The sequence below is a fragment of the Melozone crissalis genome, unplaced genomic scaffold (assembly GCF_028551555.1).
Source record: "Melozone crissalis strain CALT ecotype California unplaced genomic scaffold, PUWL_Pcris_2 ptg000018l_1, whole genome shotgun sequence".
Classification (NCBI taxonomy): domain Eukaryota; kingdom Metazoa; phylum Chordata; class Aves; order Passeriformes; family Passerellidae; genus Melozone; species Melozone crissalis.
In genome coordinates, this window is record NW_026535796.1 from 45,414,303 (window position 1) to 45,425,960 (window position 11,658).

General features: G+C 41.4%; 1 protein-coding gene across 1 annotated transcript; it reads left to right on the forward strand.

Annotated features, from left to right (window-relative positions):
* The first annotated feature begins 222 nt into the window (after window positions 1-222).
* Window positions 223-11,400, forward strand: DLK1 (delta like non-canonical Notch ligand 1). Its single transcript, XM_054275849.1, has 5 exons — window positions 223-322; window positions 1,195-1,258; window positions 1,691-1,821; window positions 5,395-5,536; window positions 10,469-11,400. The coding sequence occupies exons 1-5, from the start codon at window positions 250-252 to the stop codon at window positions 11,208-11,210; spliced, it is 1,152 nt and encodes a 383-aa protein (XP_054131824.1). The 5' UTR covers window positions 223-249; the 3' UTR covers window positions 11,211-11,400.
* The last annotated feature ends 258 nt before the right edge of the window (window positions 11,401-11,658 follow it).

An 11,658-nucleotide genomic window follows, 5' to 3' on the forward strand; every position in this document is an offset into this window, starting at 1 on the left:
GGTGGTAAAGCTGCGGGAGGTGCTGGAGCAGCTGGAGCAGCAGGAGGTGCTCGGCTCCCGTTCGGCGGCATTGCCCGGGGTCCGCCCGGCCCGGTGCGCAGCTCCCCGCCCGCGGGTGGAGGCGGGCAGCCCTCCCCGCCCTCCGTCCCTCCCTCGCCGCTCCCGCCCCGTCCCCCCGAGCCGGGCGGGCGCTGCCGCCTTGCCGGGCCCGCCGAGCGCCGCGGGGAGCGCAGCGGCCCCGGCCCGGCCATGAGGCTGCGCGCCGCCGGCATCCTCGGCTGCTGCTGCTGCCTGCTGCCCCTCGTGCTGCCCGCAGCCCCAGGTAAGGACACCCGCGCCCTCTGCTCCTCCGCCGCGGGAGGGGAGGCGACTTGGGAAAGTTTGGGGAGTTTGCCGGGGCCGCGGGGCAGCGGCGGTGATGGAGCCCTCCCGGAGCCCTCCCGGAGCCCTCCCGGAGCCCTCCCGGAGCCCCCGGGCGGCGAAGGCATCGCCAGCCCTCGCTCCAGCCGGGAATGCCCGTGTGGTCGGGAAGCTTTCCCCTGGCAGCGGACGGAGCGCGTTTCTTTGGCGCTGGCGCAGAATATCAGTGCCTAGCGGGGATCTTCAGAGGGATGCTCGGTGCGAATGCTTAACCAAGAAAACAAGGAAACAAAACAAAAACTGCGACTGATGTCTCTTCTCCTTAACATCCGTTATTTATGCATGATTTAATGGAAATGGTTGTTTTCATCCCATGTAGGGTTGAAATGAGTTCAGCACTTTTATTGTAAGTAGTTTTAAATGGATTTCTTTTTCTGGCTGAAAGTACTTCTGTGTTTCAAGTAGTTGTGAAACAATGCATTTGGAGTGGCATGTCGTGAAACAACATCCGTGAATCTGCTCTGGCATTCTCCCTTTAAAATGGTGTGTAGGTTTATTACATACACTTTTGGTGTGCTAAAGTAACTTTGTATTCTTTTGCCATTAATTCTCTATGTCATTTCACTTATCCTTTAGGAACATTCTATAACATGTTCCAGATTAGGTTAATTTAAAATTTTACAATGCAAAAATATGTCTGAAGAAAAAAGAAAAGGAACATTTTACAGTCTGGGATTTTTCAAAACATTGTAATGTGCATATGATGTGATACGTGCGTATAGGGGGGTTTTGTGCTGATTTTTCTGGTTTGATGTTACAAATCTCTTCTTCCAGGCGTGATCTGTAAAGCTGGCTGCCATCCAGAGAATGGATTCTGTGAATTTCCCAGTGAATGCAGGTAAAAAGATCTGTCAGACTGGGGTATTAGCACAGGAGTGGTCAGCTTCAATAATTCGTAGTCCTGGTGAGAGAGATAGAAACTGAAATGGTTTGGTCTCTGAAAATATGGAACTGTAATGAAACAGCACTCTATTAGGATACAGTAACTGGAAAGCATGGATATTTAGATACCTGTTCAGTTTACTTCTTCCAGGATGAAGTATTTATATTGATTAGTTGGGGTTTTTTCCTTGCTGAATGAAATTATTTTCTTCACATAAACGGCTTCTAGTATCCCAGAAGCACCGATGGTATGCTTTTGTTTAAACAGTAAAATTTCTAATTCAAAAGTTTATTTGTTGCGCATTTGTGAACCAAAAAGGGGGGCATCCTTGTAATTATGTTTATTAAAAATAAACTCTGTTTCTGTCTTGTCTTTTATCTCTTTCAGGTGTCAGCCTGGCTGGCAGGGTGCACTCTGTAACCAGTGTGTTCCTTTCCCCGGGTGCTTGCACGGCAGCTGTGCCAAGCCCTGGCAGTGCATCTGCGAGGAGGGCTGGGTTGGCAGCCTCTGTGACATAGGTTTGCACATCCTTTTCTCTCCTTGAATAAGCGAGGGGAAGCAGCCCCACCTGGTGTTGGAGACACGCAAAGTCCTTCTGGATAACTAATTTTAAAATATTGAATGTTAGCTCCAGATAATGAGGAGATTCTGGGCAGCAGCACATAAACCTCGAACTTCCATAATAATTTAGGCAGAAGCAATGCAGTATCTTTTGTAATTGGGCATATATGTGAGCCAAGTGTAAATTCATTATATTTTAAACTGTAAATTATCAGGGACGAGGCCAACAAACAACTGCTCCCTTCTTGTCATGTAAGCTCTTCTAATCAAAATACAAGTTATTTTGTATATATTAAATAATTTTAAATATTTATGTAGCACTATATATATATATATACGTATATATATGTATATGTATATGTATATGCTATTTTCTTAGTACTTCTTGAAAGGAAAACATTGTGCTTATTTTTTCCTTTACTTAACCTGGTGGTGATTCAATGCGGTAACTTTACTGTAACTGAGAAAAAGCTCTTCCTGAACAGAATGTCATTTCCCCCTCAGGTCTGAGGGAAAAGCACAGCTCTGTGTGCATTCCCTCACCCTTTGACAGTCAGAATCAGCCAGCTTAGCATGAGCAAGCTGAAGAATTGGCCTTTGTTGAGGTGGTTTATTTTGGCTGACAAAGGCAAACGTTCAGTCAGAGAGATCTGATGGGATGGAAACCTCATGAGCATCCAGGAGGATGCACTGCTCAGCCCACACAGCTGCAGCTGGGACAAGTGTCCAGGGCCTCGTTTCCTCTTCATGCCTTTCAGGGTTTTGTTGGTATATGGCTCATAATTTTTAGAGCATGCGTGAGATCTCCAATACATAGCCAGAGTGGTGACTGATGACAGATTGAACAGCATAAGATTTTCAAGATGACTAAAAGAATCAGAAGGTTTTAGGTAGGTCGCATCCTTGCAGTGACATGGGATTTGGTGCAAGGTTCTCAGGTGTTCATTTACTCATTTACTCAGCACGTTTTGCAGCTGCACTCACTGACTGCACCCATGAGCAGAGAGAGGCTTCCTAAGGTCGCTCCTGGTGTGTTTGCAGGAGCTGTGGTAGCAGTGCTGACATCTGTCGTGCAGATGTGACTCTAAACTCTCAGATATTGCTCTGGACACATCTCACAAATGTGTTTGTACCTGAGACAGACACCATCATTGCAGTTAATGAGGAGGAATGAGTCCTTCTCTGATCTACAATCAGAGATTTCTAAAGCTGCACAGAACAGTCCCCGCTCTGCCACCTTGGGAAGCTCAGTTCTGTTGCTTATCAGCGAAAACAAAGTTCCACATTTTCAAAGGTAGCACCACCTGGTTTGATAATGCCACTGACTGTGTGGCTGTTTTTAATACAGGCAGCCTGGTTCTCAGTTCAGGCCAAGAATGACCTTCCTAGTAATTTAGAGACATGCAGGTTATGGGTTGAGCTTGATCCACTGTAAACACATAGGACAGAATATGTGGTAGCATTTGTGACTATTATTTGTGACTATATGGACAGACAAGGCACTTGAACAAAGACATCTATGAGTTGGTCTTGGTGTTAATACTGCTGGTTAACCAATTTGGAATGGAGTCTGTCCAACTGGCTCCATGATGCCATGGCATCTTCTCATCCTGTGGAAACACAGCCTTGAAATCCGGTGTGTGCACCCCTAGAACCAGGCTGCACAGCACAGATACACACTGCACAGCTGATATACACTGCACAGTACAGGAACCACATCAAACACTGACCATAACAAAGGGAAAATCAATTGAGTCAATTTGTTTCCAGGGGAAAAATGAGAGCCCAGTCAGAGTGTTTGATCCAGCTTGCTAAATCAGATCTGTCAGCCTGTCACCCCAGGCTGTGCCAACACACTCGTGTTAGCAGGTGCATGACCTCCTGCTGGAATCCTGGCCTCAATTGGCCTGAAAAAGCCAACATACAGTGTGAGCTGGGAGTAAATTGTCCTACTTGTCACCAGAGTGCTTTGCCAAGGCCACGTGTTGGCAAACTCATCAGAGAGTACAGGTGGAGTCTCTAATGCCTGTGCTATGAATGCATGAGACAGGGCTTAAAAATTGTCCTGTGACAAACTGCAACTGAGCATATCTTCCTCATAAAAACACTCAGTGATTGCTTCATGCACTGCAGCATGACAACTTTGTTTGATAGAAGTATTAATTACGGGTAATATGATTGAGGCCACTCATAGTATATGTATAAATGTGACATCATGTTTTTGCATTTTCATCTGTTACCACTTGGTGGTTGTCCTTTTGAGACATAAAATACAATAGAGAAAATGGGCTAATTGAGGCTAACTATGTATTATATTTTAAAAGAACCTGGTACAACACCCTTTTAAGATGTATTTTAAAATTAAATACCTGACATAAATTATTGACAGTAATGTGTATATTTTTATATATATATATGTATATAGATACCTATTCATATATGTATTTCAGAGAGTTTCCATGCTCCTGCATCAAAGTTCATGTTTTCTCCTCCATCAGAGTACACACTTTATTAGCTGCCTTTAGAGTCTGTGAAAATAGCTGGCAAACAATACTGCTTCAAAAAGCATTCAAGATTATTTTGGTCCCTGTAAAATTGGAGTTTATACTAAAAGTGCATGCTAAGTTGTCTTGCAATGAGAATAGGCTAATGCATTAAGAAATAGAACCTTTTGTCCAGGAAAGATTGTATTTGAAAGTAAGGCTGGTGTTTTCTGTGGTTAAAATTTTGCAGTACCTCATGATATCATCTAAATTTCATGTTATGCTGTGGGAAGTAAAATATAAATGCTCTAATCTTCTTAGAAAGTGTGTATATGTGTGTGAGAGGCATCAGATACCTTCCAGTCAGCACTTCTCTGCAGCTGCTGCAGTAGCTTGCTAAAATATGCACATGTTTGTTTATTTAGTTTTAATTATTTTAAAAATTCAGTAATCATTTGAGTGGGAAGTGGCTCAGCAGGGCAATTGCAAAGAAAATGAGATGTGTGACTTTGGGTCAAGACGTCATACAGTTCTGTGTTCTGGTACAGTTATATAAGGGTTGAATGTAGTCCAGCCAAAAGATGATATTTTAACAGATTTTTTTGTAAATTGATGATCTCTGTTTTTATGAAACATTTGTTCATAAACACATAATGATATGGGCAGGGAGCAGGGAGAATTCCAAATTCCTGATTGCTTTATCAGAATTCTGCTCATGGAGAAGCCAAAATTCTGAAAGTATGACTAAGACTATCTAGAAGTTCTTTGTTCCACACTGATATTTTATTTCTAATACTACTTATTTATAGAATGGAGCAATTCAAACACATTTTGCAAGCAGGAGCTAGAAAGAGCTAGAAATAAGCTGAAATTGCTTGCAATAGTCGAACAATCTGAATTCCATTTTAACAAAGGGGGGAATAGATCAGAATGTATAAAATGCAGGGTGAAGTATTGCTAAAGCTATATTTTATTTGAAGTATTGTATATCATTCACTAACTCTTTCTCGTAAGATTAATCAAGGCCTGTTGGGTACTTTTTAACAGATATTCACCCATGTTCAGCAAAGCCCTGCACCAATAATTCAACGTGTATAGAGACTGGTGATGGAGGATATATTTGTCTGTGTGCCCAGGAATTTACAGGAAAAAACTGCCATCTCAAGAAAGGACCCTGCATTATTAATGGGTAAATATTGATTTCTGACATGCATTTAAAATCTACACTTCTATTATTCAGAATTCTTTGCTAAGTGGAATTATATCTGTGTCAAAATATACAATGCTTCTGATAGTTGCTGATATTATCAAACTTTACACATCTGATCTATTAATATTTTAAAGATTTAAGAGATTATCAGTGTGGCTTTCTGTGCACAATCTGAGTACTAAAAGTGCTAATTTGCACATTTTACTGTGGTGAATTTGTGCCTTCTCATGATTTTCATAAGCAAACTTGAAGTGACTCCCATCCTGTGCTCTCACCTCTAGTGAGGGATTTTTATACACAGCCCAATAAGAGCAGTAGTTAGCACAGAAGCTGTCTGCATGAAAACACCTAGCCCACCAGTCTGTCCTTTTTTCTTAGCCAACATATGATAATGTGCTCATAGTTAACTGAAGGAGACAATCTCACTTCCATCAGAGCAGGGAGACCATTACTCTCTGTTCTTTAAAAGAAATGGGACGTTAAGAACAGTAGGTTGTAGCAATGCCAGTAGGTTGAGGGAGGTGATCCCTCCCCTCTGCTCAGTCTTGCTAAGGCACATCTGGAGTGCTCAGTCCAGTTCTGGGCTACCCAATTGTCTGGGTTTGGAAAGCCAGGCATCTGCTAAGGAAGGCAGGAGCCTCCCCTGAAATGGAAAAATGTAAACCCCCTCCCTCAAAATTGTTATAAATTTGGAATTAAGAGGTATTCTCAGGCAAATGTATGGGAGCAGGAATAACAGTTCTTTATTAGGGAAGAAAATAAAAAGATAAACAATGCAATAAACTAAAACAACACTGACAGAGTCAGAACACAACCTGACACCCTCTTTGTCAGGGTGCTGGTAGCAGTCCAATTGGAATTGTGGCTGCAGCCCTCCTGGAGTGTCAGGGGTGGTTCTGTTGGAGCAGGGATCCTGTAGGAAGGTGTAATCTTCTTCTGAAGATCCAGTGGAAGAGGCAGCTGTTCATCTGAGCAATCCAGTGGAGAAAGCCATGCTGGTTTTCCAGAACTCAAGATTATATCTGGGTAGAATGCTTGGCTCCTCCTTCTGGATGGAGCATCTCACAATGGGATGCTATAGATCTTATCAGTCAGGCAGTGACATTCAATAGCCTATTATCAGCAGATGTCTCCCCAGAGAGAGGATTGGTTGTGGAAGAGATAAGGAAAACTGCCCACTTAACAGAACACTGCCATAGAAAAATAGAATACAATTTGCTTGGCAGTCTAGGGCACCAATATAAAAAGGACACAGCCATACTGGATTGAGTCCAATGAATGGCCACAGATATGATTAAAGAAAGGGAACATCTCTCCTATAAAGAGATACTGAGAGCTGGGTCATTCAGCCTGGAGAAGGGCAGGCTCTGAGGAACTTGTCCATTGTGTGTGAGTACCTGATGGGGGGAAGCAAAGATGACAGAGCCAGACTTCTCATTGAGGTGCCCAATGAAAGCTCAAGAGGCAATGGGTACAGGCTAAAGAACTTCCAGAAAAGTCACTAGTAGAACTGCATGGAAAAAAGGAAGACCTTTCAGTGCTAGAGAAAATGTGAATTTGGGTTTCTGTTCAAATCTAGAAGCATCTGCTGTCTTCTAGCTCATCAAAGTTCTGATCCCATAAACATGCAGAATGCCTTTATGGTGGATACAAACTTGGTAAAACTATCACCCTAAAATCACAGTTTTCTTTTAGGAGATTGCCTTCTTGATCTCTAGCTCTATATGGACACCCACTGGTTCTCTTTTTGCTCAGTGATAGATAATTATGAGTATTCAGATCTACCTTATGAATCTTCCTGAAGACTTGTAAACTCTTGTTTAAGGAACATTAACATCTCTCACTCTCTCTGGCAAGAATTGCCATTCTTTCACAACTTCAGTAGAATTTTTTTTGTCATCACCTTTATTTGGGGGATACTCTCACAGTTTTTTCTGGGTTTACTTTCAGCCTCTAAGATAGCTACTCTGATTTGCCTATTTTTCTTCATTGACAGCAGGGAAATTTAAGTTCCTTGAAAGAGCCATGACCCAAATCCAAGCTACTTGCCTAGTATTGGAGATGTGAATAGGTTTTTCTGATTTTCACCTGTAGACCAAATATTTCCGTAATTCAGTGTGGACATATATGCTAGTTATCCCAAAAAACAGGTGAGTTCCAAAAATACAGCATCAACAAAATAATAAAGATTAGTTCCATGTAATTCCTTAAACATCTTATGGTTTTAAATTGCTGAAACTCCTTTTTTTGTGTTGGCACTCTGATTTTGGACTGAATGCTGATGAACTAGCCTGGAAATTGTGAACAATTTTTCTGAAGAAAGAAACATAAGTTGCTTTCTTTCTTGAAGCAGTGATTCTTTTTCTCTAGGAAGCTGTCTTTTTCAGGAAAATGAGCAGCAGGCTCTGCAAATCTGCATTAAGTTCAAAAAGACAACTGTAGTCAGCATAAGCACTCCGTGTCTGCTAATAATTCACAGTCCACCAGAGAGTGCATCCCACATTGTAGAAAGAGACCTCATCAGATGGTGCCATTTCATTCACATCTCATTTCCTCTCAACCTCAGTGGTAATGTTAAAAATGTTGATATTACTGAGCATTACTGCTGGCTTCTTAATATTCGCAGATATTAAGAAGCAGAGCAATTCACAAATCAAAGTGTTTTTTCTAGTCTGCTTACATGTATCTACCCTGCAGTAGTGACCTCTCTGTGATGTTTGGAGGTTTCTGCCTTGAAGCAGAGCAGTGAGTGGCACTTTCTAAAAGAAACCAGGCTATCTGGGAAGAAAAGAAGAATGGTATGGAATGCTTCCTACGACTAACCCGTAATGTACAACACCTTGCTGTATGCCAAAAATGCAAAGTAGAAGAATTTATTCAAGGAAATTAATATTAAGGCTTTATTTATTTTAAACATATTTAAAATAAACAAATGCAACTCTGTTAGTAAAAAATGAAGAAAATTTTCATAATTCTGCATTTTTCCCCTTAACTGTTTTTTATTTCAATATTTTACATTTCTGAAAATTTCAGAAAACAGAAAAAATTCAGAACTTATGTTCTCCAACAGTTTCTTCCCATTTCCCTAGAAAGTACTGAGATTCAACCCGGCCATGAAGGTTCAAACTTCTACACATTTACGTTGGACAAACCAGCTTGTCCAATTTTCCATGGGACCTGTAAAGCTAAAGGAGGGTGCTAGGTTCTCCAAGACATCCATAACCACTGAAGGACTGTATAAAACTCCAATTTCCATATTTTGCTTAAAAAGACATAGTGCCTGGTTAATATGTTGAAGTTCCTTACCTCAAGTTATCACTAACCATGTCTATGTCAAAGCCCAGTTTTGCTTTCCTGATACTGCTCCCAGACTTCCAATATGTTCTTTTAGTGCATTTTTACCAAGAACAGTACTAGAGGACAGGGCAGTTACTGTGGAAGCTGCAGTAAACAGACAGATGATTCCCCTGCCAGAATATTCAGTCTCTCCTGATGGGTGGCTGCTGAGTGTTTCAGTCCCCAGTGAAGCCAGAGGGGCTTGGAGCAATCTCTACCAAAGGTAGTCCCAGAGCAGTGGTGACAAGCCCAGCCTTGTTGTGATCAGGGACCATTGGTAGGCAGGAGACTGCAGCTGCTTCACAGTCATCTCAGCCAGACATCAACAGATCTTGTAAATCTCTGTGTGCCACCATGGAATTCCACAGCAGCCTGTTGCTACTGACTGCTGCACATGTGGAATGTCTGCATCTGAAGCTGTGGTCTTCATTACCCCTGGGACTTTTCCCTGGAAGTGGGGGGCCTTAAATAACAGCTTGGACTTTTCAACTCTCAGGCAGTACTGTGCTGTATGTCTTCAGGGATACATAAGTATTAAGAAAAGTTTTTTTGTCAAAGAGGCTTGTCCTAAACTTTGCCAAGTATTTTTCATATTTTACAAAGTGAGTTTTAAAAGCTTTGCTGATGTGTGATGAACTGCCGTGAAAGTTTGAGGATCGGAGGTTTATTTGTAAAGCTGGGACTCAGGGACCCTTGTCAGCCAGCAGGGACAGCTAAAGGAGCAAGAGCACTTTGCTCAGATCCCCTGAACTGACACATTTGTGCCTGTCAGTGGTGGCCTCATCTTTTGGCATGACACTCTGTAAGGCACAGTTGCATTGTAAAGATAGAAAAGATCTCTCAGTTAATTTATGTCACCTAAAACATATTATCAGGCTACTAATTGGGAAGTACTGAAAGAGTTTGTAGAAATACTTGGTTTCCCATGGTCCTGCTCTCACATTACAGCTGTCTTTGCCCAGGCTGAAATTCTCTCATTGATATTTTTTTGTTATAATTGTATCGATCAAAAATTTCCTCTGAACAGCTGTTTATAGGAAAGTATCTGTTTGCTTCTAAATTGTTTGTGTCATGGAACAGACAGGCAGAATAAAAACAATCAGCTTTATGCCTAGCTGCTATGGCACTGCTTTGTTCTGCCAATACAATATATAGATTATTTTAGGAATAATCAGCTAGAAAGGAAGCAGCCATGACTGCTCGTGTCTTTGTTCTGTCTTATGTGAGTAGTTGCTTAGCTAAATAGCTCCAAGCATATAAAAATGTATAAAAATAGTGAGAAGCTTAATTTGAATAAATGTTTGAAATAATTTAAAATCCCTTCACAGCTCATTGGGTTGAATCTGTATACTAGTGTACTAATCCTGCCCAAAGGGTCAGCAGAAGATATTATAATCTGTATTGACAATGCTGTTGAACAAACTCATTCTTTATTCAGCTTCACTGACTTCAGTGGATTTGCATTTGGAATTGGCTCTTCTAAAGAAAAATAGCTCTTTTTATTGTATAAATTGTTTCCTAATAGTTTCTTCCTTTGGACTTCAATTTTGTCTCTGTGTTTGTCACGTATCCTAGTTCTCCCTGCCAGAATGGAGGAACATGCATTGATGACAATGGTTTTGCACCCCATGCTTCCTGTCTGTGCCCTTCTGGTTTCGCTGGCAACTTCTGTGAGATAGACAGAGATGACTGCGAATCCAGCCCGTGTGAGAATGGAGGAACCTGCACAGATGTTGGAGTGGGTTTCAGCTGTTCTTGTCCCCCTGGCTATACAGGGAAGCTCTGCAGCAGCCGTGTCACTTTCTGTGCGAGTGGCCCGTGTGAGAACGGGGGCACTTGCAGTGAGCATCCCCAGGGAGGGTTCGAGTGCATCTGCAAACCAGAATTTGTTGGCGTGACCTGCAAACATCCCAGCAAAAACACAAGCCTCTCTGGAATGAATGTGGAAATGAAGCATATGCAGAATTACAAGCCACCCTCAAAAGCTCACCACAGATCAGTGCACCAACAACAAGAAATCCTGAAAATAACAGTGAAAGAAACAATTCAAAATGCAGATCCCTTAATGAGCAGAAGCCAGGTGATATGTTTTGTTGTGCTGGGCTTGCTTACGTGTCTTGTTGTCTTGGGTACAACTGGGATTGTTTTCTTTTCAAAATGTGAAATGTGGCTTGCTAATGCCAAGTATAGTCATCTCCTGCGCAAGAAAAAGAACTTTTTTCTGAAGTCTAACAATGGGGAAAACCTCTCAGTTAATATTATCTTCCCAGAGAAGATCAAATTGACTAATTACACTAAGAACTACACTGCCATCTAGGCCCTTGAAAGCCCAGCAGCATCTTGCAACTTTTCATAGCAATATGTAAAATTTATTGCCTGTGTTTGGCCTCAGTATTTGTGTGTATATTTGCTGTAAATTGTTCTGAGTGACAATGAAGAAATGTAATGGATCTGTCTTGCTAAGGATTTTTTCATTCCCCAAAATAAAAGGTAAAAAAAAAAAAAAAGGATTAAAAAGTAAGGAATGTTATTTTAATTTCTCTTCAAGGCAGCTACTTTTTGTAAAATAAAAAATAACTTATCACTGCAACTGTATTGCAGCTTTCTTGTGCATAGTTCGTTTGGCAAGTGAAGTACTTGCAAATTACTCAGTAATGCTTTTTTTTCTTTTTAATAAACAGCAGTTAAGGGCTATACTGGTTTATTTATTCATTTCTAAACTTTACTCTAGAGCAAGGTCTGCAAAAAGTGTCCATGCTGAACTC

Excerpts from the sequence above, each read along its gene's own strand:
- DLK1 (XM_054275849.1), top strand. The coding sequence starts at position 250 with ATGAGGCTGCGCGCCGCCGGCATCCTCGGCTGCTGCTGCTGCCTGCTG. Across the intron at positions 323-1,194 it reads CGTGCTGCCCGCAGCCCCAG|GCGTGATCTGTAAAGCTGGC; the intron begins GTAAGGACACCC and ends CTCTTCTTCCAG. Across the intron at positions 1,822-5,394 it reads TGGCAGCCTCTGTGACATAG|ATATTCACCCATGTTCAGCA; the intron begins GTTTGCACATCC and ends ACTTTTTAACAG.